Below are 26078 nucleotides of genomic sequence, written 5' to 3' on the forward strand. Positions count from 1 at the left end.
AGATTGGGAGGTGGAATCAGTTGCATCTTTCTTGGATCTTAGATCTAATCTATTCCGGTATGGTGAGACGTAATGAAATGGATCAGCTTTGTTGGAATCCTTCTCCAAAGCAGACTTTTGATGTCAGCTCCTATTATAGGGCTTTACTTTCTATTGCCCAAATATTTTTTCCTTGGAAAATCATATGGAAGCCAAAAGTACCAACAAGTGTTAGTTTCTTCCTTTGGATTGCGGCTTTGGGAGGGATTTTAACTACTGATAACTAGAGGAGGCGTTGAGTTGTGATTGACAGGTGTTGTATGTGTAAGAAAGATGAGGAGACTATTGATCATTTACTTATGTACTGCCCTATAGCTAGGGAGTTGTGGAACTAGGTGTTTTCATTATTTGGGTGCAATGGGTGATGCTGAGTGAGGTTGTGGATCTTCTTGCTAGCTAGTCACACAAATTCAACAAGCATAGGTATGCGCCAATTTGGGTCATGATCCATCATTGTCTTGTGTGGGGTATTTGGAGAAAAAGGAATGCTCATACTTTTGAAGGAGATGAGAGATCAATTCATGACTTGAAGCGGCTCTTTCTCTAGACTCTTTACGAGTGGATGAATGCTTCAGGTGTTTTTGCTTTTGATTCTCTTGTTGATTTGCTTGATTGTTGTAATTTTCATACACTTTAGTTTTTCATTGTTGTGTCCTTAGCACGCAACCCGTGTGCTTTGGTTTTTTTGTGTTATTTTCTTTTTATTCAATGAAGTATTCCTTACTTATCAAAAAAGAGTTGTTGCTTGGGTCCTCAAAGAGTGTATAACAACTCCTAAATTTTCAATAGCTTTCATTTGGAGTTAGGTGGGCTATATTAAAGGGGGAAGAGGACTTAGGCAAGCTAATCCATTATCACCATACCTATTTGTGCTAGCAATAGAGGGTTTTCAAGGAAATTGATTAGTGCTTCCAGTTTGTTCAAGTTTCATTCCAAGTGTGCTGAATTAAAGCTATCACATCTTTGCTTTATAGACGAATTCATTATATTTTCAAGTGTTGATGTTAAATCAGTTAGCATAATACAAGAAGTCCTTAAATACTTCAAGAAGTTACCAGGATTGAAAGAAAATCCAACCAAAAGTGAGGCTTTTATGGCTGTAGTCCCTAACTGAAGAAACAAATTCTGGATATTCTAAATTTTAAGGAGAACAAGCTTCCAGCGAGGTATCTTGGGGTACCCTTGATCTCTAAAAGGCTAACTGAAAATGATCGTTAGCCTTTGGTGGACAAGATTACAGAACGAATTCACTAACAGGCTACCAAACACCTCTCATTGTTGTTTAGCCTTCAAATCCAATGGTCCAAGATCTTCATTTTACCTAAAAAGGCAGTAAAGGAAATAGAGCAGGAACTCAGAAATTTTCTAATGAAAGGTACTGGAACTGCTTCATAAGGAGCAAAGGTAGCCTAAATTGTGGTTTGCAAGCCAAAAAAAGAAGAGGTCTGGGCGTTAGGAGGCTAGAGGAATGGAATATAATTGCTATTATGGCTTTTATTTGGAATGTATTTGCTCAAGCAGGATCTGTTTGGGTAGCATGGGTTCAGATTAATCTTCTAAAAGGAAAAAGCTTTTGGGCAGTTAAAACTCCTCAAAGCAGCACTTAGAGTTGGAAGAAGATTCTATAGCTTAAGAGCATACAAGAAATTTGGTGAGACTTATTGTGGGGACTGGTAGTAAGATTTTTTTGTGGCATGACTAGTGACATCCAAATAGAATCTTATATCACAGATATGGACACACGGCTATTTATGATGCAGCTAGCAATCTCAATGCTAAGGTTTCAAGTGTATTAGTGGAAGGAAATTGGTTTTGAAACCAGACTAGATCATATGGGCTGGTGAAGTTAGAGTTGGAAGACAGGCTTAATTGGGTTCCTTAGAAATCAGGTAGGTATACTTGTGCAAGAACATGGGATTTGGTTTCCAAGTACTATTCCTAAACATGCATTACTACAAAAGATAAATTGCTGCATTGGGGCCTTAAAGGAGATGCAACTTGTGTCTTATGCAAAAACATATTAGAGAGTAGGGATCATCTTTTCTTTCGATCAATGCTCTTTCTCCAAGAGAATTTGGTAGAATCGTATGCTCTGGTGCCTTGTCAAACATCCCAAATTTAATTAAAGAGAAAAAATCTGAAGTCAGTTGTTTGCAAACTTGCTTATTTAAAGAGAAAAAATCTGAACTTAGTTGTTTGCAAACTTGCTTAATTTTGGGAAGGTGTTTGAAGGTTTTTTAGTTTTTCATTTATTTTTTTTTTTTTTAGAGTTTGGGTCAAGATGTGAATATGTGATATAATATAAGTTGTTCTTGTGGGTTCACTTAGCTCAAGTAGTAATGTTTCTTATCGTTGAATGAGAGATAAGATGTTTAATCCCCACCTACAATTTTGGTGTTTTATGTTGAAACCAAGGTGGTCGATACACTAGTACATGCATCAGTACCGAAATGTAAATATTCCGTACCGGTTTAAATACCGGCCAATTTTGAGTGTTTCGGCCAGTATCAAACATACGGTCGATACAAAAATAAGTTTTTTTTTTTTTTTTTTGGTTGTAATTTTTGAATTTTTGTAAGGGCAAAATGGTAATTTATTTGCATTAACTTATTAATATTATTTGTTTTCTTAGTATACTAAAGTCTAAAGTCTAAATCCATAAATAATTTGTTTTAAATTGAGGTAATATTTTATGATAAATTTTTATTTTTATTATAATATATATATATATATATATAAAATAGCGATAAACCTAGTATTGACCAATACCGAAATATATCATTCCACTAATAAAACCCTTCGCTATGAGATTGATCCCGGTGGTTCCTAGTTGAAACTACTTAACTACCTAAAAAGAAATATATAAGTTGTTATTTAGGCTGTACTGATATCTTTAGATGAAAATTTGCACTATTCATTCATCGCCAAAAAGAAGTTAAACAAAACCATATTGGTATCTTCTCTAATGAAATAAATTTCATGCAATCCCACTAATAAGGAATATACGAAAATTAAAACCCAAAAGAATAAGAATTCCGGAATCCCAAAGAATACCTCCATAGAATTTGTTTTGCATGACTTGTTACAGTACTGCTTCATCATTATGATTGGCAATCCAGAACAATAAACAGCAAGTTATGTGATGCAATACCACGCAAATCCTTTATTCGCACACCACACTCCACAGCTTCTATGCCGCACTGCACCGTGTATGTATATATATATATATATATATTTAAAAAAAAAAAAAAAAAAAAAACACTAAACGGGCACAAAAGCAATCGTCAACGTACGGTGACCAGGCCCGTTAGGGGAACTTGAACCCATGACCAAAGTCTTGTTAACCCATGACCTTTGTCAATAGATCTTTTCCCTTTATTATTATTATTTTTTTCCTTCAAAGTCTCTCTTTTTTTTTTTTTTTTTTTTTTTTTTTTGCTAACAAACACACGCAAGGAGAGAAAAATAATAATAATATTATTAAAAAATGAAATTTCAAAATAATAAAATAAGAAAAAAAATGATATTATGTTAAATTTTCCCATACAGTGATGACACGAGCATTTTTTATAAAAGAAATACTAACTAGGCAATTATTGTCTAGAAATTATTTTTTTATGTCAAAATTTCTATAAACATAGTCCAAAGAAAAAAAAAATTGATAGTTTTTTTTTTATTTTTTATTTTTTTTATACAATATAGAAATTCTACTTTAGTCTAATCTAAGTGTATATGTATGTGAAACTCACTCTTGAAAACTTAAACCCCGACCCTTACCCCTCACACCCCACAAACACTTATACTTGTGGAATAACCATCACACCAACCACCGCATCAACCGTCGCATCAAGAGTGTGCGGTGGTTTTGATAGTTATAACTTAAGAGTCTTGTAATACAAGTGCCACCTCATAGTGTTTTCACTTCGCAACAAGATATTAATTAATTGAGTAATGCTGAAAATACTACAAATTTTACTAATTGAGCTTACAAATTGATATGTCAAAGTTGTCATCAATCACAAAGAGACAATTCAAATATTCATTTATAAGATGATTAAAACATACTAATCATATTCATTGTCACATCAGTTTATAAGTTTTACTATTTATGTAGTAAAACTTGTAATATCTTTAGCATTTTCCTAATTATTTCTCAATGTAAACATTTTTTAGTACTCCAAGTAAAATAATAATATTAAAAAAAAAAAAAAAAAAAAAAAAAACCACAAACTTCACAACTTATAAGGTAACTTGTCTCCATAATAATGTAATTATTATTCTTCTGCTTTTATAGACTTACAATGGATAAAATTTAGACTAATTGTCCAAGTCCCCAAAATTAAATTTTTTTTTTAAAAAAATCGTGATTGAGATTTACAACAAACATTCTATGAGAAAGTCCAAGAATACAAAAATTTGACACCTGCAGAGGTTTTTGATTTTTTTTTTTTTTTTTTTTTGGTATATCAAAAATGGTTAGAGGGGCAACCAGTGTAACTTCTTTACCTAGACGTAATCATAGTAGCACCCTAATCACTCCCGAGCAGGACCCCATACTTCTTGTCAATTAAGTTAGGTCGATTGTTTTGGATGGAAATGGGATATAATGAGTACTAACACATAGCTAGTTGTTGAGAGTGATATTAGTGGTGAACCCAAATGAGAATTAGTACAAGCTTATCATCTCAACTGGTGTAAAAAAATGTTGTCAAATTTTTTGTGTATCTAATGTAAATGTAACAGCTAAAAGTACCTTAATCTATATATATATATATATATATATATATATAAAACCGAAGTTTTTGAAGCTCCCACAAATTTCCACATCAGCATATTATTAAAAAAAAAACATTAAAAAAAAAAAAAAAAAAAAACGTAATAACAGTTTTCTAAAGCCCGATACTCTGCCTTTCCCTTTCATGATGCTCTGCTTTCCCAACACAAACCAAAACAGTACATATGAGCACAGATCCAAACCAAAATCAAAATAATTTCCCACCTCCCTCTTCGTCATCTTCCTCCTCATCCCATAAATTTCTTCAAACACAATACGCACCCAACACAAACCAAACCCATAAATCACCAAAACCAAAATAATCTCATCTCTCTCTTCGTCATCTTCCTCTTCATTCCATAAATTTCTTATTTGTAAGGAAAAAAAAAACAGAGAAGAAGAAGATGACGCAGCAGGGGCTGTTTCTTCTTCTTTTTTCTTCTTTTCCTCTTCTTTCTTTTGTCTGTCTCCAGTCTCCATAGTTTCTCTCTTTTTGTTTACACAAACCAAAACAGTACATATGAGCACAGATCCAGACCAAAACCAAAATAATTTCCCATCTCCCTCTTCATCATCTTCCTCCTCATCCCTTAAATTTCTTCAAACACAATACACACCCAACACAAACCAAACCCATAAATCACCAAAACCAAAATAATCTCATCTCTCGCTGCATCATCTTCCTCTTCATTCCATAAATTTCTTATTTGTAAGGGGGGGAAAAAAAAAAAAACAGAGAAGAAGAAGAAGACAACGCAGCTGGGGCTGTTTCTTCTTCTTTTTTCCTCTTTTCCTCCTCTTTCTTTTGTCTGTCTCTAGTGTCTGTAGTTTCTTTCTTTTTGTTTTTGACATTTTGTACTCTTTTTTTTTATGTTTCCAAAGCCTTCACATGATGTTTACCCAAAAAAAAAAAAAAAAAAGGCCTCCACGTGACTTGCATTGGGAAAGTAGAAAGGTTTTAATTTTTGAATAAAAGATGGGGCAAAGCCATTAGTTTCTTTTTAGCTTTGAGCCCAATGTGATGTGAGACTCGTAGTGATTGATGATATTAATTAAGAGGGTGTTTGAATATCGTTTATTTTATTGAAATTGAAAAATTATTGTTTAAAGTACTATAAATAAAGGTAAAAGTTAATTAAAATAATACAATGAGACTTATGAATAATGTCAAAAAATGCAATAAGGTTCATAAATTGTAGCAAAAATAAATTAAATAGTGAAATAATTTTAATTTTTAATCCTAACCCAAACACAGATCGATTGACATGCAACAAATATCTTAAGTACTTTTAATTCTTATATTATTATAATATAATTATCAATGTTTACTTATTTATATAAATAAATAAGTAATTTTTGGTTAATTAATATTTTTCATTTAGTAATTGAATGTTTATTATTGACTATAGGATAGGGAATTTTGAGATTGTAATCCTAACATGCAACATTCATTTTTTGTGATAAGAGTTAGATATCTATTAGTATTACGTACATTAGATATTTATTTGCTTCTTAAATATATCAAAAATGACTCTCATTTTCACAAAATGTAAGGTATCATATTCACAAAACTTCACGTAACACTTTCTTTATTTGTGAAAAATTTTCAAATCCATTCCATGGGTTAGTCTTAGGTTTTAAGGCTGTTTAACACTGTCATAAGTGATAACTTAATAGCTTTCCCGTGCATCGCACGGGTTAGCGACTAGTTGTAGTAATAACTAATAAAATCTCTATCGAAATACTTAATTATAAAAAACTATTAAACTTTTCCAAATATTTGGAAATTTCAAGACCCATCAAAATCACTATATTTCTTTTTTAGAATCACTAAATTCAATACCTTAATAAAATGAAAAGTCCCTTTAATTGCATTTAAATTCTAATATTAAAACCCATATTACTCTCTCTCTCTCTCTCTCTCTTTTTCTTTTTCTTTTTCTTTTTTTTTTTTTTTTTTTTGAGAAACGAAACCCATAATACTCTATCATATATTTTGTTTTCAACTATTCCTTATATAATAAAGCATTACAATGCAAAAGTGGTAAAAGGTTGCACTCTCTATAAACATATAAGAGATAATGTTTTATATTAGAAGAACTAAAATCACCCATTCGCCTTTTTCGATAAAGAAATTCTATGTCCACAACATTTTGCACAATAAATCTTAAACGGTAGGTTGTTATAGGTTGTTATTAATGGGGTAAAAAAGTAATTTTAGTGATAAATTCAAATTATAACTAATAATAACTAACCACCTATAAATTGATGTGAAAATGTTGTTGACATAGCATTTACATTAATATTACAACATTAAAGTTTCTAAAAATATACATATTACAACATTAAAAGAAGGTAAAAATTTGAAAGTTTTCATTATATATAATGAGCTAAACGCAAAACAGGAAATCGTTTGGTAGCGCAATTTTAGCCGAATTGCGTTTACAAATCACACCATATCTGCAGATAAAAAAATAAATAAAAAAATATTTTCAGAGTTTTTTCAATTTGCGCGATTCAATCACCAAAATAGCGATTATTGACCGCACTTTTTTTCATTCTCCCCCCCCCCCCCCAAATACTAGTATATATTATGGTAATATGTTCTCTCTCAACAATCCTTCTTCCCCAATTTCCCACGTATCACCTCTAACTCTGGTCCTTTGCTCTTCTGCTTCAATTTTTGTCGTTTTTTATTGTTGGGTTTGCCTCCAAACCTCAAGTAAAATTATTCTTCATTCTTTTCCTTGAATCTTTCCTATAGATTTGGGTTTCTACATGTTGGTTTAACAATTTATTTCAACAAAAACTTTGACTTACAAGACTATCACATGTATTTAGTGGTCGTTTTCCTTCACCTTATTTGACAAGTTTTTAGTTTTTATATACAACTTTTTAAAACCTCAATTTTTCAAACTTTTTTAAAGCATAAATATATTTTAATACACTTTTAGAAAATAATAATAACAATGAGCTAACCATGCACTTAGTTAGTTTAATGAATTGTGCCCACTTCATTTTCATTATTGGGGAAATTCCACTTTACCACCTAAACTATACCTCATGTTATACTTTGCACCCTACACTTTTTGAATGCATGTTTTGCACCATAAATTATGACTCATGTTACATTTTGTATCCTGCCATTAAGTTTGCTGTTAACTTGAACAAAAATTCAAAGTTTAAGATGCAAAGTGTAATAAGGAGTATAGCTTAGGGTGATAAAATGTTATTTATCTTTTATTTTTAACGCATTGAGAAGAGGGACAATTAGGTCTTTTCACGTAGTGTCATATTTTTTCATCCAAGTTAACGACAAACTTAACATCGGGGTGCAAAGTGTAACAATGGTCATAGTTTAGAGTAGGGTTGTCCAAACATATCTGGTGACCCGACCCACCTGGAGATCCAACTGGAATCGATCCGAAACCGGCTGACCCAACCTACTTCGGCGGTCAGCGGTGGATTTTCTCCACTAGAAACCAACTCCAGTGGGTCAGTTTCAGTTTCTCTCCCCCAAAAACCCGAAAAACCCAAACCTACAGGCGAAAAACCCATAATCCTGCGAGAAACCCAAATTCCGGAATAAAAACCCAAATTTTGACGATAAAACCCAAATCTCGGCAAAAAAAACTCGGAGTCAAGCGCTATTTCTCATAGCCGACAAGATTTTGACTAAATCTAGTGAAATCTCATCGAATCCAATGAGATTACCGCCAAATTTGGCAAAATCTCATAGATTCCGATGAGATTTTCGCCGGATCTGGGTCTTTCTCACCTTTTCTAGCAGTTTCCTCACCATTTTCTCAGATCTTTGTCGCCGATCGACCCGTCCGCCACTCGTTGATGTCTGATCTGCTAACTCGTTTACTTTGGCGGTTGGCGGCAGGTGAGTTTTTCCAAAACCCGATTCTATCAGGTCGGTTCCGGGTTGGGCATAAGCCCGACCCAGACCGACCCATGGACGTCCCTAGTTTGCATTCGAAAAATTTAGGATGCAAAGTTTAACATGAGGTATAGTTTATGGTGGTAAAGTATGATTTCCCTTTCATTATTTAATATCAATTATATAATAAAATAAATTATCAAAAAAATTAAAATAAAACAACCTTGAAGGCTTGAACAGATGACCGATCTAAACGAATAAAAATCCACAAAATCATAACTTTGATGAACTAACAACTTTATTTACTTTGAAAAAATTAATAAAACAAATTTATATTTACTCAAAATTAAAAAAAAATATATTTATATATTTTTTATTTTGCCTATAAAGGGGGGTGTCCCTTTCAGATGAAGACATCACTCAATTTTCCTAGTTTCATATTCCATATAGTTTCCAGACTAGTTCCTAAGCTTGTAACCTTTTTCCATTCTAGTTCAAAGCTTTGTATCTATTATTATCTCTTGTAAGTGTTTAAATCTGTTATTAAAATCTTATTAAAATACCTATTGTTATTATTTTAAGCTTTCCTATTTTCATCTTTTGAAATTGATATGATTACTTTATTTGATGAATTTAAATTTGCAAAGAACAAAGATAAGAGAAAATCTTATCATGCTACTTTTGATCAAAGAGAAAAAGATCATGTTAATTGAAAGTGGAAACATAAAATGCATGAGTTGCAAAAACATATTCTGTTTTTCGATTTTGTTAAAAACCATTATATTTCGAAAATTATTTCATAAAAAAGTTTGAATATGGTAAAAAAATCAAATTTTGTTAAGGAAGATAAGGTTATTGTTAGGTCTAGTTATCTGTCTCTTGACATGATTCATACCAATCGGATATTATTTACTATTCGATTCATAAATTCATTTTTTATGTATTATTTTAAACTACAAAAAAAACTTGAATTTATACAATTGATAGATGACATTATTATTAATCTTTGACCATCTCAAAATTTTACAACCATGAAAATTATACAAAAATAATATAATCAAAAGTCGATTCGTCAAAATTTATATCTCATTAAAAAAATATTAATTGGTCTATCCTTGCTTAGAGTATCGGCCTTTACGTTCCTCGCTCTCTCTCTCTCTCTCACACACTGAATTTCACTCTCTACGGACTAAAATTCACGCACAAAGATGCACTGTTCTCCTCCTTTCACTCTTTCTAACCCTCTCTAAAGCCGTCGAAGATGAAGACTTGAGCTTTCTTGAAGAACCGGCGAACGATACCTTTTCCGCCCTCCTTTCAGATCCGGACCATTTCCAAACTCAAATAACAAAACCCATCTTCACTTTTCACTCGGTAAATCCGTAATCATATAAGAAACTCATCACCGACCTCATCGCCCACAACTTGTTCGATTAAATGCTTCTTTGACAACTTGTTACGCAATATACTTCTTCTATTGATTTTTGAGGTTTGGGGTTGTTGATATGGCTTTAAGGAAGAGACCATGGCAGAATGTTACGGGGGACTTGATTGGATGCGTTATGCACGCAAGGTTTTACAGCTCTAAGGTGGACTTTAACAAGCTGAGGCCAATGATTCTGAAAAGAATCGAAAGCCGAGCCAAGGACTACCCGGTTCGCGGCATGGTTCCCGTGGCTCAGGAGGTACTTAGGGCCCGAGCAGCCCTCTACCAAGGCGTCTCTACTCTCCTCAATGTCTTTCCTGTTATGACCTGCAAGTAAGTCCAGCTTGAGTGTTCATTTATATATATATATATATATATATGTTTTGAACAATAATTTGAATTGTATTTGTTTGTGCTTCAACATTTTAACATGGAAGCAACCTAAATAATGCTTCTTGCTATCTTGTCAAAAATGGGGTCATTGATGTGTACGATTTTGTTCATTTTGCTTAAAATGTAATCGTGGTTCATTTATATGATTTTGTTGATATCTATGAACTGTGTATATGAACGATTTTGCCGCTCTGTATTGCATGTTTTTAACAATTTTTTATATGAAGATTTAGACATGTAGTTAATTAGTGCTGGAAATCTAAGTTGGTCTGATTTGATGTTGATTCAAATGTGCTGCTAAGAGCCTTGTAGCTCAACTAGCACCTCCTGGTGTTTCCAATGGTAACTATAAAATGTGTGCTGAACCATAATTTATAATTATGTTGCCAGCCTATCTCAGGTGCTGAAAATATTAAGAACAATAATCAGAACCATCTGCAGAACCTGAAGTAACAAAACTATGTGCAGACATATCACTTATCAAAATGCGTCCTATGCAGCAATGGTCATTGATAATTATTATGAATATAGTTGATTACTGTGTGCATCTTTATTATGAAATTTTTATGCCAGTCAGGCTGTAACTATAAGTTAGCGGACATTACCCAACAGATTTTAGGCAAGCATTGGTAAACAAGCTGTCTCTAATTTTCACTTGAAGACTGACTTTCTTTTTAATTGTTACATAATATCTGCACCCCATGGGACATGAACCCTTGACCTCAGCCACTAACTCACTCTTATGAGGGGTGGAGGTGACATCTAGCCCAAAGGTCTTTGCCATATGTTCTCTTAAACTCTTGAAGACTATGGGCCTGTTTGGATAAGCTGTTTCAAAATGTACGTTTTAAAAACGCTAGTTTTTAAAACGTGCGTTTTGAAAACTCCATTTTAAAAACCATGGATAAGTGTTTGGTAAAAATGTGAAAATATGCATTTTCTATTTTTAAAGCCATATTAAGCGTTTGGATAAGCTGTTTTAAAAATAGCTGTTTTGAGTGTAAATTCCAAAAAAGGACTTAACTATTTTTTGAAGGTTATATTGTCATTTTTCCTGTGATCAGTGTTTTTTATTATTGAAAATATGTAATTAAGCTTAACAATTACATTAATAAAAAAGTCCCACCTACAAAAGTAGTAGAAACTTCATAAAGGCATCCAGAATGGCATCTAGCTAAGAGCCTTAACTTGTTTTGATAGTTAAACTCTCCAGGGATAGACAGTCCTTTAACATTCAGGGGCAGTGAGCAATTTGCCACGAGTTTAAAGGGAAAACATGAATTTTTTAGAAAATTCATTAAGAGTAAAGGTTAAGTAGAATAATAAAACTAACTTAAATTGTGCATTCACAGTCAATAGAATAAAATAAGCATTTGGAATCTAAACCGTGGTCAACTCTAATAACCAAGGAAGTCACCTATCTAGTTATTAAATCATGTCTTGCTGGCACACTCTAGTCAAGAAATCATCTGTCACTTTACCATAGAAATTTTGGAAAACGTAAAACCAAAGTCTGAATATCAAGAAATTCAATACAAAACAAACACCATAAGTTCCATATGTGAGCTACTAACCAGCTACAGCAACCATGTCCAACAATTTAGAGATATCATAAATTAGACAAAGAGGGCCATGAGCTCTAGCCTAAATGGCAGCTCCTGCAGTCTGCAGTTAAACCAATGAGAGCAACCTTCCCCCTGACCCTTTCCAGCAACCAATACTGTTATTTATAGATCTTTGCAGTCTGCAATTAAACCAATGAGAGCAAACACCAAAGCCACAATAGACTATAATTCTAAGCTGCCAAAAACTGAAAAAGTAAATGAGTAACCAACTCCCCTTTAACAGCATCAGCTAACAACCTATGTCTTGATCAAATCATATGTAGTTAAAATCTAGAGCTTAAGTTCCTTGAAAACTAGCAATTACTCAAGTTCAATCCCTTCATTATCTAATTAATTCCAAACAGAAAACAGATGAAATTGGGAATTGAAAACCAGTTAATCTCCCCAAAATCATAACTGATGCTTAAAACATTGACTGTATTATGGCTTGATCCTCACTATCTTCTACATATTTACTCTTAATCTCCACTTTCAAAGAGTTGCATTAATTCGTGGAAAAGAACTTGGTACACTTCTAAAGCTACAAAAACTGTTGTTATAGAGGCTAAAGTCTAAGTAATACAACAAAGCCTAATTAGTTGAAGGATTTCATAGAGCACTAAGCTTGGGTTCAACTCATTCAGTTTTTCAATCCAACAACAATCAATTAAAATACACATTTCTTTCAGATATGCTTCTCTATGTATATATAAAAGACACTCATAACTGCAAAAGCAGTAGAAATTCAAGACACTCTTAACCAGCAAAAGCAGGTCAGAATAACAACCTGAAATTTTCCATCAACCCCATATATCTGAATTTTTTTTTTAAACTTCACAACCAGTAAAGAAACAGCAGCAGCAACAACAACCTGAAATATTCTTCAAACCCATATACTATTCAACAAGAAAAAACTAATCCCATCCAATCCAAATGGTTTTGATCAACCTCATCTGTCCGAAATTGTTTTAAAAACTTCACAACTAGTAAAGAAACAGCAGCAACAACAAATCCCTCAGTCATCTAAACTAACATGCAAAAGCCCAAATCAATATAATTATTTCAGAGATGGGTAATGCAGAATGTTTACCTGAAAATCGTGATGCAGAACGACGACGATAATCGGAGAGAGCAACTGAGCAATAACAGAGAAGAAAGAAGTGAATACCGTGAAATTGATGAGGAGAGAACCAAGACTGATGAGATACGTATATATGGAGAAGGGATAGGGTGGGATTTCGGTAAATAATTTCCTGAAGTTGAGGCTAATTTGGGTTTTCAGCCGAAACAATTAGCGGCAACCCAATTGTCCAAACCGCGCGATGCTGAAAAAGCAGTAGAAAACTTCATTTTCAAAATTGCGAAAATCTGCGGAATTAAAAATGCAATCCCGCAGATATTGCCTAGCCAAACACAATCCTGGAATCGCAATTCGCAAAACTGCCGTTCTGTGCAATGTAAACGCCTAAACAAATGGGCTCTATTTTTATTCTACAATAATTGATCTAACTTGGCTGTGATACCCCTAACTTCACTTTAGTACATGCTCTATTTCTTCAAAGAGAACGTTCATCCTAACTTCATGCATAAAGTACCATTGCAGGTTTTGTCCAGAAGTGTATATTGGTGAGAAAGGTCATTTAATTCAGACTTGCTGTGGTTACAAGCGCCGTGCTAAGAATCGAGTTCATGAATGGATTAGTGGTGGTTTGAATGATATACTTGTTCCAGTAGAAACTTTTCATCTGCAGAACATGTTCCAAGATGTTATTAAGCACCAACAAAGGTTTGATTTTGACCGTGTTCCTGCAGTTGTCGAACTGTGCTGGCAGGCAGGAGCCAATCCATATGACGAAGATATGTGCTCCAGCAATTGGAACTTGGAAAATGTTTCCACTGCTATTGAAGGAGCTGAGTCTTTGTCGCCTCATGAACTGAATTTAATTGCCAATAGAACTCTGAGAGCATGGGAGATCCTCAGAACTGGTGTACAGAAATTGTTGTTGGTTTATTCGGCAAAAGTCTGTAAATACTGTTCAGAAGTTCATGTTGGGCCATCTGGACACAAGGCTAGGCTCTGTGGAGTATTTAAGTATGAGAGTTGGCGAGGAGCCCACTTCTGGGAAAAGGCAGAAGTAGATGATTTGGTGCCTCCTAAGCTTGTATGGAAGCGGCGGCCTCAGGATCCTCTTGTGCTTGTGGATGCACATAGGGATTTTTATGGACATGCACCAGCAGTTGTGGATTTGTGCACACAGGCTGGCATTATTGCACCAACAAAGTATCATTGTATGATGAAAGTGCAAGGTTTGTCAGGACCTGCTCAACTCAAAGTTTGAAGCTGGCTGTGAATTGAATTCTGTGGGTTTGGCTTCAAGGAACTTGGTCTAGTACAGTTCAGGGTGCAGAGCTCAGGCCAGAGTCTGATTCACTTGCCTTAAGGAGTTTCTGGTATGTCTCACACATGGTTTTGTCATTTTTGGTACCAGCAGAAAATTTTGTTAGCATACCCAGTATCTTAATGAAAGGTATAATCATATTTTTACATCTAGTCATAGGTTTAATGATTAAGTTTGTACATCATAATTGATAATATTTTTTTCCCTTGTATAAAATAATAAAATTTTACTACTCTTTCTTCTAGGGAAATGCTTGTCCCCATAGGATCCAAGCTGGGAATCTTGTGCTCTTAGCTTATCTAGTAGTTATTTGATTCCAAAATGGGAAAGGTATACAAAACCCCCCATGTAGTTTCTCTGTAAAACATAAAATCCATGAAGTTTTGAGTGTAAACGGTCCGGCTCCCCTCCCGTTTAGAATCCTCATGTTGTCTTCTATGAGTGATACGTGACAAATGACACATCCAAAGGTTAAAAAACACCCATGTCAACTGTGGGTTTTCTCTCAATTTTTGGGTTTTTCTTTCTTTCTTTCTTCCTGTCTCTCTCCAACGTTGTCTCAGCCGCCTAAGAATCAAAGGCGCCAAGATCGTAACTTTCTGGCAAAAAGGGGTAAAAGCGGGACAATAGATGAGGAAATCAAAGAAGAATAAAATCTTTCTGCCAAAAGTCAAGGACGCTCTATTGTGCAAGGTGGTTGTTCAAGTTATTGTCCTCTGTTTGTAAAACCATTTTCATTTTTCTTGTAAAACCATTATCTGTTCTATCTCCATTCTTAATTTTAATTTTTTTTTCTATTGTTTTGAGCAGTTGTTTGGCCGCATAATTTACTGTATATTTCTTCTTGATTTGGGCTTATTGAAGACCTAACATGTTATCACCGAATGGTCAAATCTATTCAATGTCAAAAACTTCAGTTGATCTTTATCCCTCCATTCTTTTCTTTTCTCAATTTCAGTTATATATTGTGATTTGAAAAGAAAGCAAACTTGGGTTTTCTCTTAGCATTCAGAATTCACTTTTACCCAACTTCTGATCTTGATGCCTCTAATGTTCAGGTGGTGATGATAATGTTGGAGAGATAGATAGAAAGAGGCAGAGAGACAGAAAGAAAGACCCAAAAATTGAGAGAAAATCCATAGTTGATGTTGGTTATTATTATTATTTTTTTAACTATTTTTTTAACCTTTGAATGTGTCATTTGTCAAGTGTTACTCATCTAGACAAAAACAAGAGAAAACATAAGGATTCTAAACGGGAGGGGAGCCGACCTAGTGTAAACCACCACCACCCCCCCCCCCCCCCCCCAGGGATGACAATGGAGCGGGGCAGGACGGGGTCGAAGGATGGGGTCTTCGTTCCCGCCCTGCATAGTTTTGTCTTACCCCATCCTTGCCTTACCCCCACATGACAGGGAAAACTTTCTCACCCCATCTCTGCCCATTGAGGCCCTGCAAAACCCCTCCCCATCCCGTAAAAATCTATTTTTTGTTAATTTATCCTACAATTAGTACAGTTTTTTGAATGAAATCTATTTCATTAATAAAAATATACTTGAAATTACAACTAAATTTATTCCATCAAATCAAATCAATTTTTAGAAAAAATTAAATAATATATCTAAGTGTTTAACAAGATAATCATAAAAATAAAAAATCTCATAGTATAACACATAATAAAATAAAGGCAGAGAACCACATTGAGTAGAATAAAATAAGTTAATATTGATATGTTTGTTTAAATAGTAGGGTTTTAGGGTATGAAAAATATACAATTATAACCCTTAGTAATGCGGTGTGGGGTGGGGATGGGGAGGGGCGGGGTAGGGTGAGTCTAAAAAGTTTAAACTCATCATCGCCCCGCCCCGTGATGTGGGACTAAAATCTTGCCACCCGCGTGGGGCGAAGCGGGGAGGGATGGGTTAAGTGGGGCGGGGAAAAATTGTCATCCCTCCCAATAAAAAAAAGAAGAAGCAGAAGAGTGGTATTGCTTTATTTGTAAACTGTTAAACATCTATTAAATAAAAAATGAGTTGTTCATGTGATGATACTTCATCTTTAGAGTTGCAATTTCACATAAAAGATGTGGGGGTTGTGTAACACTAAAAAAACTCTAAGGCAGGTTACATATGTTTTACCATTGTGGGGTTTAGTGTTGGACTCAAAACGGGTTAAGTGTACAGTCAAAACTTTAACTCTTTAAGTAGTTTTGTGTGCTAAGGGGAAGTTGTGAGGGGTTTTGTGTTTATTTTCCCTCCAAAATTTTCAATTTAAATTCTCAAATGAAATCGGTTTCTACATTGGTGGATGTAACTAGCCAGGAGCTCTGCAACTTAAGTTGTATTTCATGATATCATGATGTTTTCAATTGAGATGTCCAAGTTCAAATCCCCACTCTCCCAACTATTGAATTATCACCAAAAAAAAAAAAAAATGGTGGTTGTAAACCTAGAGACTTCAACATCAACATGACCGGTAAATGGGAGCTAATTAACATATTTGAGACTGCAACATGGAAAGAACACTTCATTCAAATAAATAGGTTCTTTAAGTGCAGGTTGTTGATCGTTCACAAAATCTACGTGCTTACTTTTTTATCTACAACTTTTCTGGTCAAGTATCTTCAGTCTACTCACTAATCTGCCTTGGTAAATTTGGCGTAGGAATTTGTTGCCCAGAGTTTTACACAAAACAAAGGAGAGTGCTTCTGTACTATTCTACTATAGAAAAAAAAATTTAAAAAAAAAAAAAAATTTTGAGACTTGAGAGCTATGTTTCCCAAAAAGTAGAAGTCATTAGTTTGAATCTTTTGTCCTCTCTCTTTTAGTCAAAAATATACATGACAAAAGTACAGTACTTAGGTATTGTTCTATAAATTCCTCTCTTAAAATTCAGTTACGTCATGAATGAGTTGGCAGTTTCACTACCCATGATTTCTTGTTAATTTAAATGTGGACAAAATTAGTCAACGGTTACTTTTAGGTTCTTAATTATATCTAAATATATAGGATGTGTTTGAATACCGCTTATTATGTTGAAACTGAAAAATTATTGGTAAAAATACTGTAGATAAAGGTAAAAGTTGGTTAAAATAGTACAATGGGACCCATGAATAGTGTCAAAAAGTGCAGTGGGGCTCATAAATAGTAGCAAAAATAAGTTTAATAGTGAAATAATTTTAATTTTTCATTTCAATCCAAACGCACACATAAGAAGTACAAATTAGTATAACTATAACCTTTCCATGGACAACCAAATTCAATGCACTAATTTGTTTATAACTATAACCCTCATCTAATTAAATGGTTTAACTTTAAACTCCTCGTGACTAATAACTTTTCATAGCTTTAACGACCATCAAGTGCGGGTCCAGATCCTTTTTCTTAGCGCAGGCGTTGCAAAGTTTAGACTTTAGAGTAAGAAATACAAGTAACGGAGAGAAAATTAATACATAGGATCCGAAATTTTTTAATGTTATAATTTTAGCCGAGTCAGGCTCTAATTTCACTTTGCTTGAGCCTTTACACCATCAACTACTCCCATCCCTTATGCATGCTTACAAACTAACTAGCGAGAATGCTGCATGCGTGAACACCTTTCAAGTTCTACGTGTTGTGTCGGCCTTAGAGTAAGGTTGTCTCTTTCTCTTATGTTATGGATAATGGATGAGACTGAAAAAAAGACAAAGCCTTTCAATGCCTTTGGAAATGAGGGTGGTAGTGGAGAACTTGACAGGAACTCTCTTCTATATACAAGTGGGTAACGATGCCACACTTGCTGATCTGAAGAGGGAAATTGAGGCTCAGCAGAAGCTCCCTTGTGACCGTCTGATCCTCGTTCTCGACAACAATTGCAGCCGTCCGATGAACGTCTATGGAGATGGGATTTCACTCGTTGATTGTGGGGTCCAAGATGGCTCTCATATTTACCTCTTTTTCAATCCTCTTGATGATGGGTCCAATCAACATTTTGTGTTCAGTTGGCCTGATTGTCTGTTGGGGTGGACCCAGGAATTGAGAATTGCCTAGTTTAAGTGTTTCAATTTTAAAGCCTAGTTGTATCTTGTTAATTATATGGATGAGGATTACATGTTTGTACGAAGGGAGTGCAGTGTAACAGAACCATTAGCTACAAGGATGTGTAAGCTGACAATACTAGTAGCAACCATCAAGTTTCTTCTATTTTTCCTAACATAGAATGCTAGGATTGGCTTTGTGTTCACTTTTCTTTTCTTTTTCTTTTTTAAACTCTCTTCCTACTTAACTGTAACTTAGTAAATTGTTGGTTTTAGCATAACTATAAGTTTTAACAAATGATGCTTATCCCTTTTGTTGGTTGATGGTAAGGATTGAATCCAAGACTTGCTTCCATTTTTATCATCGATACTCCAAGCCATTCATACAAGCGTGCACACACAGTGAATGCATATAGATATGTTCATTTCCTTCTTCCATTTGTTTGGCATGAAAGGTAAAGCTATCCCAAGAGAATCAAGCAATTCAATATAAATGGAAGAAAAAAGAACTGAGACCGGGCCATATTAATTCGGAAGTATCATTATTTTCCACATTAATAGTTTCCAAAGTTTTTTGATGATGATAAAGCAAATACTTTTTGGTGTTTAAGCATAGCCTTCATGGATTCCTAAATAGATTCTACATAACATTTATTCTGGACTTCTGGTTTAAAATTATTTATAAAAAAAAAAAAAAAAAACATTTATTCTGGTTTAAATTTAAATTCCAACCATGCTAGGGCATAGAAACTTGTAGCATCTCAATATCCATTTCTACTGATAGTTCCTTTGAACACATAGAGAGGGTCCCCATTTTCAACACCATGCCACCGGAGGCTGCAATTGTCACGCATAATCCTCTGCTTGTGTATAAACAAATAATCATCAATGGGAAGAATTTTTTTGCTCAATAATAATTGCCTCAAGTCATTTACAGTGCATGAATCCTTCAATTCCACAGGAATGCTGGCTGCATTAAGCAAACTAGAAGAAGTTTGCACCACTAGACTTAGTCTTTTCGATGGAGGTTCATCCCTTAGACGATTTATGGCCTTGACGAACACAATTATTTCTGAGAATTCGTGTATGCCATACTCAGTAAGATTGCGAAAGTCTTCTTGTAATTCTATCCCACAATAGAAAAGTGACATTCTTTTGATGGGTGTGCCATCAATGATGTGAATTTTCTCTTTTAGACTACGCACAGTTTCTGTTGTGTCTACCTCTATGTTAAACTGCCTAGATGAGAATTTCACTAAAATTTGGACTTTACTACAATGGTTTAACGGAGGTAATATAATCATGGATTTGAAGGTGAGGTCAATTTTTGTACCTTCAGTGACAATTGGATAGTCTTCCATGTCAAGTCCATCCATCAACTCCCATCCAGATACTGAGAGAGTTTGTGAAGCCACAGGGACACCTAAAAATTGTTCTATCTTCATTTTAATTTCAATAACAGGTTCTTGGAGACCCACTTCCATTACAAATTCGAGTGTCCTTGTAACAACGACTACCCTCATTGTGTCACTGAAATGGAGCTCCTAACAGAGAAAAAAAAAATCAAGGTCTTAAGAGTTAGTTCTATAGCACTTTTAAGGTTCCTTCAATGGCTATTAATAATTATATAACCACAAAATCATTTATTTGCTTTCCATAAGAAGGGATTTAAGTTTTAAAGTCATGTAAGGAGAATGAGTGAAGTATTTGTATGTTAGCTTCATTCTGATAGCATTACTGTTTTCAGCAAGATTCTCTCTCTCTCTCTCACACACACAAGCAAGAGCAAGCATGCTGCTGCATGCATGTATGTGGTAGGCTACCACATACATACATGTGGTAGCCTACCACATACATATTTTGTGGTAGGCTACCACAAACAAAAATTGTGCTACCACTGGTAGCACAACTTTTGCAAAACCTGAATGCATTTTTTTGTCCCAACCACCGATTACACTTGAGCCAAAGCCAAGTGGGGGAAATTTGTTTAAAACTACCATGCGTCTCTAAATTAATCTTTGAAGAAAAATTTAGAGCTGTTTATGAGAATATGTTTTTTTATTTAATTTTTAAAAAGCATATCACATTTGATGAATTGATGTCAATTCCAAGCAATTTCATGGCCTACAATAAGGAGTAAGGCTGCATACCATAACCTATCCCAGACTCTACAAAAGTGAGAGTTTTGTACACTGGGTACGACCTTTTTATGCTTAACATTGCTGCCATGTTTCACATGCAGTGTTGGATTGGATTAAAAAAACCTTTTCTACATCCATGAAAAAGGGCTTTCTAGACTTTGCATCTAATTGAATTGTGGGAAAGAATAGTATGAGATGAAGGGCATTTCCGATTTTATCTGATCTACGAAGCCTATTGCAGCATCACAAACATTTCTGATTTCACACCAGAATCCTATGCTTAGAATTAAGTTGGATTGAATGATCTAACAACACTAAAATATGTAACTGTCGAGTATGGAAGAAAAAGGTTTTTCTCCTCAAGCTTTGTTGGCCCAGCTAATACATTTGACAATTGCTACTAATCTAACAATGTTACACGTCTCAAATTCTCAACCAGATTCTTCTTGAGAAGCTGCCATCAAGATAATTTCTTTCTGTAGCTGCACTGCAGCATGTGCATATAAAGTCACTAACATATCCTTATTTGACTTGGCTATTCCCCCTTGAGGACCTTTCATTCACTGCCAACCAAAAAATATCTGTAGTTAGGTATGACTTTGTAATCCAGGCAAGGTCAGACTACTCCCTAGCGTCATTCCATGTGATAGCTAACTGATAGATATTTTCCAGCTTTAGGATGGCCCTCCTAATGCTGATCATCACGATCACAGATGTTCATTGACCTTCCTATTTCTTGTTCTTATTTTTTAGGAAAACAATTTCATTTTTCCTTTCAGTTAAAATACAGTGATGCATGTAACCCGTCAAAATATCACTCAAAGAGGGTTTATGAGATAAGACAAAAATAGAAAAGGGAATTTACAGAGAAACGTCATTTTTTTTTTGGATAAGCTGCAATTTCATTCAAAAACAGAAAAGGATGGGCACTCTGCCTTACAGATAGAGGCTAAAGCTCTGGGCAAATTGTCCTTATTGAAATAGAAAGACTCAAGAGAACTAAGGGAAAGCTTTGCAGCTTCATGTTCAGTAGCATTGCAATCCCTTTTGACCCAACAAAAGTGACAAAGTGAAAATAAATGCTTGAGACATAACACATTATTGATAACAATGCTAATGGTCCATGCTGGGGAGATGTTTTCAGAAGTTAGCGGATCAAAACAGCTCTTGGCAGCTCCCTCAAGGATAATACGGTTCCAACCTTCCTCTTTGATAGGCCAAGAATGTATTGACCCCTTTGGTAAATTAATCAATTAATTAGCCAAGTTAATTAATTAGATTCAATTACATACAATAAACGTGGTAGCACAAACAAATCACCAATAAAACTAAATGCAATGAAAAATAAATTTGACACGGGTGATTTGTTTACGAATTGGGAAAACCACCGAGGCAAAACCCCATCGGATGAATTTAAGGTCACCATTCCCGAGAATCCACTATTATCAAAATAAGTGATTACAAGTAAAGGAATCCCAGTACTTTATACCAACCTACAATTGAACCTTTACCCCAATACACAATTGAACTTGTAATGTAGTGACAATTTCTTCTTTCAATGCACAGCTCCAAGTACTTGACTAACCAATTGATGTACGGATCTCAATACATGACTAACACACCAACTTGTAAAGGATGTTGGCTGTAAAGTTCTTCAATTCATCCACATGATGAAGATCAAGAAGCTCCTTGGTTACAAAACACTACGGCATACAAATACAGTAGCTTCTTCAATAGAAAGATGAACTAGGGCAAATTGTCTCTGATCACAAAATGCATGAATAAAACCTTTGCATCAAGTTTCATCAACTAAGACAACCCTTAAAATAATCCTTATATATGTCTAGGATTGTGAGAAAAGAAAACCTAAACACATAGCTTGGATATGCGTGAAAAATAGATCTGGAAATCTGAATTTTGTAATTCTCAATAGATAAGGTATCTGTCGAACAACTGTCGAGTATCAAGCTAAAATCTCTTTTTAAACCTCGATAGATACAATCTATCGAGCTATTTGTTGAGTTTTAAAATACAACACTTTTTTACTTGTTTCTTGAACAGATTTGCATGGCTTTAACACTTGGACTTGAACTCTTATTCCTTGAAGTATTAAACATATTCTAGATCTACCCAATTACAAGTAAAGTGTGTTTTGTCAAAGGATTAGTCAATTCTAAAAGACATATGTTCATAACATGTTCCACATATGTCCTAACAATCTCCCCCTTTGGCAATCCTTGACAAAACCACAACAAACAAATGGAATATGAAAGAAGTTATAAATTATTCAACTCATATTCACTTGTTAAATACAATAAAATCTACCCTAACACAAACTCTTGAAAAACTTTGCAAGAAGAGAGTTCATGGCATGGAAGATTTTGACAACTTGTCTTTCTGAAACACCTTAAACAAAACTCATCAAGATATCTTAGTGTGAAACAGAAATAAAAGATTGTGTACATAAATAAGAAGCATGTGTATAAAGAAAGAAAAGAAACAACACATGGAGAGATAGGTGAAAATGTGATAACAACCTCATCAAATATATATATCAATAATGAATACAGAGTTTGCTATCACTAAGTGGTCACAAGACCAATGTACAAGAATAATGTATCTAAAGTAGAAAGAAAAGAAAACATACAAAAGTCCTCACTACATCCCTCATAAACAAAAACACTCCTCTTGAATAAAATGTCATATGCTAACTCTCCGCCTAAGTATGTGATTACTCTTATACCCAAAACTATTCTCCCTTTTTGTCACGAATGATAAAGGGCAAGTCACTGAGAAGCAGTCATCTCCTTATCACTGGAAGAGCTAGCATCCTCATCCTCATCATCATCACCGGAGCCACCATCATCGTCCTTATCCTCTAAAGCCTATGGAGATGGAGATGTGATGAAGCCACCTAGGACAACCTGTCATCATGCGATACGACTAACATAAGTGTTCACCTGACACAACTCATCACTGAGAGTGTCAAGGTGAGCATCCATGAGCTCAAGTTGTGCCATGATGGCCTCGAGAGTCACACCACCCACGAAAGAAGAAGGAGTGGAGGTGGATGGAGCTGAAGAGGCTAGAGGAGTTGCCATATCGATCTGTGGTCGCTTCGGTCGAAGCTGGGCCTCACTCCATCTAATGGACACGCCGTTGATGGCACCCATAATGGTGAAATAAGTAGACTCTGGATAGGAGATAGAAGAATGGCAAATGAGTAGCGTGATAGCCGAAGGGAAAATGAGCTTATCACGAGTTGCCGTATCCCTATAGATATTTATAAGGGAGAGTATGAAATGAGAAAAAAAGTCAATGGTAAGCCCCTCAAGGAGGGAAAGTAAAAAAGCGAGCATAAGGCTCAGTAATAGAGTTATAGTGAGACAAAAGATGAAGAACGAATGTCATCACTATGTTAAAGAACCTCGGACCTTTTGCAAAGCCCGAGCATGAGGTGTTTTGACGGTCACCCCATGACGAAGGTGTCTCACAAAAGAGAGACGAGAGTTCGTCTTTGGACACAGTCTGTAGACGATGACATCCAGGGTAATTAGGATGCGATACCCTCGGAACGTGTAGCACATCGGAGATAAGCTCCGTAGTGACTACTATACGTATACCTCGAACAGAAGTGATGAAATGAGGTATGGTAGAATCAAATTCGTGCTTATTAGAGTAAAACTCCTGTATGACCACGGAGGGACAACTAATCAGGATCTCACAAAGAGATTCCCAACCCTGACTATGTATGATAGTGGGTAAATCAGTATCAGAGAAGTCCGATAAGATAACCTGGTGTTCCGAATGAATGCCACATTTGGAGAAGTCCTCCGAAAAGTCCTGACAGGCTTTATCATCACAAAAACCTGACATTGGAGGGAGTAGGATTAGAAGAGGATGATGCCCCGGAACGAAGAGGGTTCCAAGATGGAGTGGATTTACGCTTGGGTGCCATGCACAGACTATCCGAGAGAGAGAGAGAGAGAGAGAGAGAGAGAGAGAGAGACAACCAGAAAAGTACCAATCAACAATAATATCAAAGGAAAGAAAAGAATGGTACGTATGCATGAACATGTGACATGCAACAATAAAAATATCATGGGCTCAGCCCAATCCAAACCTACCTGTACACAAGGTTCCAATATACAAAGCACACATCTAAAATACATGAAACATTGTGAAAATGTAAATGTGATGCAATGCATAAGCATATAGGATCATTTAAACATAACCCCACCAAAAATTTCACAAATAACTCAACAATTTTGAAAAACCCCAAAAATTTTACAAAAAAAAAACCCAAACCTAAGTCTAAATGAATGAAATGCATGAAACAAGAAAGAAAACAAGATCATACCAGTGAAAGGAAGATCAATCCAGGCTGAAAAACTTCGGGGTTCGAGGTTTGGAGAGAGAGAAAAATGTTTGGGAGAAGTTGGATAGGCATTCTGTTGAGAGAGTTTTGAAAGAAACAAGATTTGATTTATATTGAAGCTATTTAAAGAAAACCACAACTCGATGGATCAAGATCTATTGAGAATTTGTTGAGCACTAATTCTCGACAGATAAATCTGTCGAGGTGCTGTCAAGAATCTGTTGACGGCAAAAGAACCTCGATGGATTGAATAGCTATCAAGAAGCTATCGAGCAGACATAAACTTTCTTGATGGATCGAGAATCTGTCGAGAAGTTATTGAGAAAAATTCCAGAAAGTTTCGATGGATCTAAGTTGCGTTAACTTTTGTCAAGAAAAAGTAGTCCAAAGGTCTCGATAGATAGTTATCTGTCGAGAGCTATCGAGATGGGCAAAAGCAGTTTTGCAAAGAAGAAAAAAAACACAGAAATGAAAGCAATTAAGCATGCTACCCAACCAATGATCCAACCAACATTTTAAGCCTTCAAAAACATCTCTTAACAATAAAAATTTTCAGCATTTAGATCCAAAACACACGCGCACACACACTAAGCAAGTCTAACAAATTTTATATTTCAAAAATAAGTCAAGATAGTTTAGTGAGTATACATTTACACATGTATTTCTTGTGATGGCCAAATCACATTGTACCTGCACATTTATCAAAAACAGCAAAGAATTTTGCGTGATGTGTGTGAAAAATATTGCATGATTTCATAAGTGTCTCATGTTATGACGATTTGAGATATGAGAAAATCAATTTAACTTACACACAATCACAACTGCTTGATGGGGACTATCACTTTTGAGGTACATCCTATAACTCCCACATCTCCTAGAAACACGCTTTCAACTATATTTAAAAGCCTCTTGATTCTTTTGTTTTTATTTTTCTTTGCATATTTTTCCTTTTTTAGCATATCACGCATGAGCATATAAGAGAGAGAAGAAAATACCCAATTATGTTAAGCTTTTGACATTACAC

At 34.9% G+C, this 26078-nt stretch overlaps 2 protein-coding genes across 4 annotated transcripts; one reads left to right on the forward strand and one right to left on the reverse strand.

Annotated features, from left to right (window-relative positions):
- The first annotated feature begins 9805 nt into the window (after positions 1-9805).
- On the forward strand, positions 9806-15448 carry LOC126695370 (APO protein 4, mitochondrial). Of its 3 annotated transcripts, none has more exons than XR_007646016.1 (3): positions 9806-10458; positions 13726-14650; positions 14767-15448. XR_007646016.1 is itself a non-coding variant. In XM_050392089.1 (2 exons), the coding sequence occupies exons 1-2, from the start codon at positions 10205-10207 to the stop codon at positions 14459-14461; spliced, it is 990 nt and encodes a 329-aa protein (XP_050248046.1). In that variant the 5' UTR covers positions 9806-10204; the 3' UTR covers positions 14462-14755. The 3 variants fall into 3 exon arrangements, 1 of the variants encoding a protein (XP_050248046.1); XR_007646017.1 differs by having other exon boundaries at positions 13726-14573; XM_050392089.1 differs by lacking the exon at positions 14767-15448 and having other exon boundaries at positions 13726-14755.
- A 3848-nt stretch (positions 15449-19296) lies between these two features.
- Positions 19297-20058, reverse strand: LOC126693974 (uncharacterized). The gene has a single exon (XM_050390018.1). It carries the CDS (start codon positions 20056-20058, stop codon positions 19297-19299), a length of 762 nt encoding a protein of 253 aa, XP_050245975.1.
- Between the last annotated feature and the right edge of the window lie 6020 nt (positions 20059-26078).

Source organism: Quercus robur, chromosome 8 (assembly GCF_932294415.1).
Source record: "Quercus robur chromosome 8, dhQueRobu3.1, whole genome shotgun sequence".
Taxonomy (NCBI): Eukaryota; Viridiplantae; Streptophyta; class Magnoliopsida; order Fagales; family Fagaceae; genus Quercus; species Quercus robur.

Coding starts and splice junctions, on each gene's coding strand:
- LOC126693974 (XM_050390018.1), bottom strand. CDS start 20,058: ATGAGGGTAGTCGTTGTTACAAGGACACTCGAATTTGTAATGGAAGTG.
- LOC126695370 (XM_050392089.1), top strand. CDS start 10,205: ATGGCTTTAAGGAAGAGACCATGGCAGAATGTTACGGGGGACTTGATT. Junction 10,459..13,725: donor TTTCCTGTTATGACCTGCAA/GTAAGTCCAGCT, acceptor GTACCATTGCAG/GTTTTGTCCAGAAGTGTATA.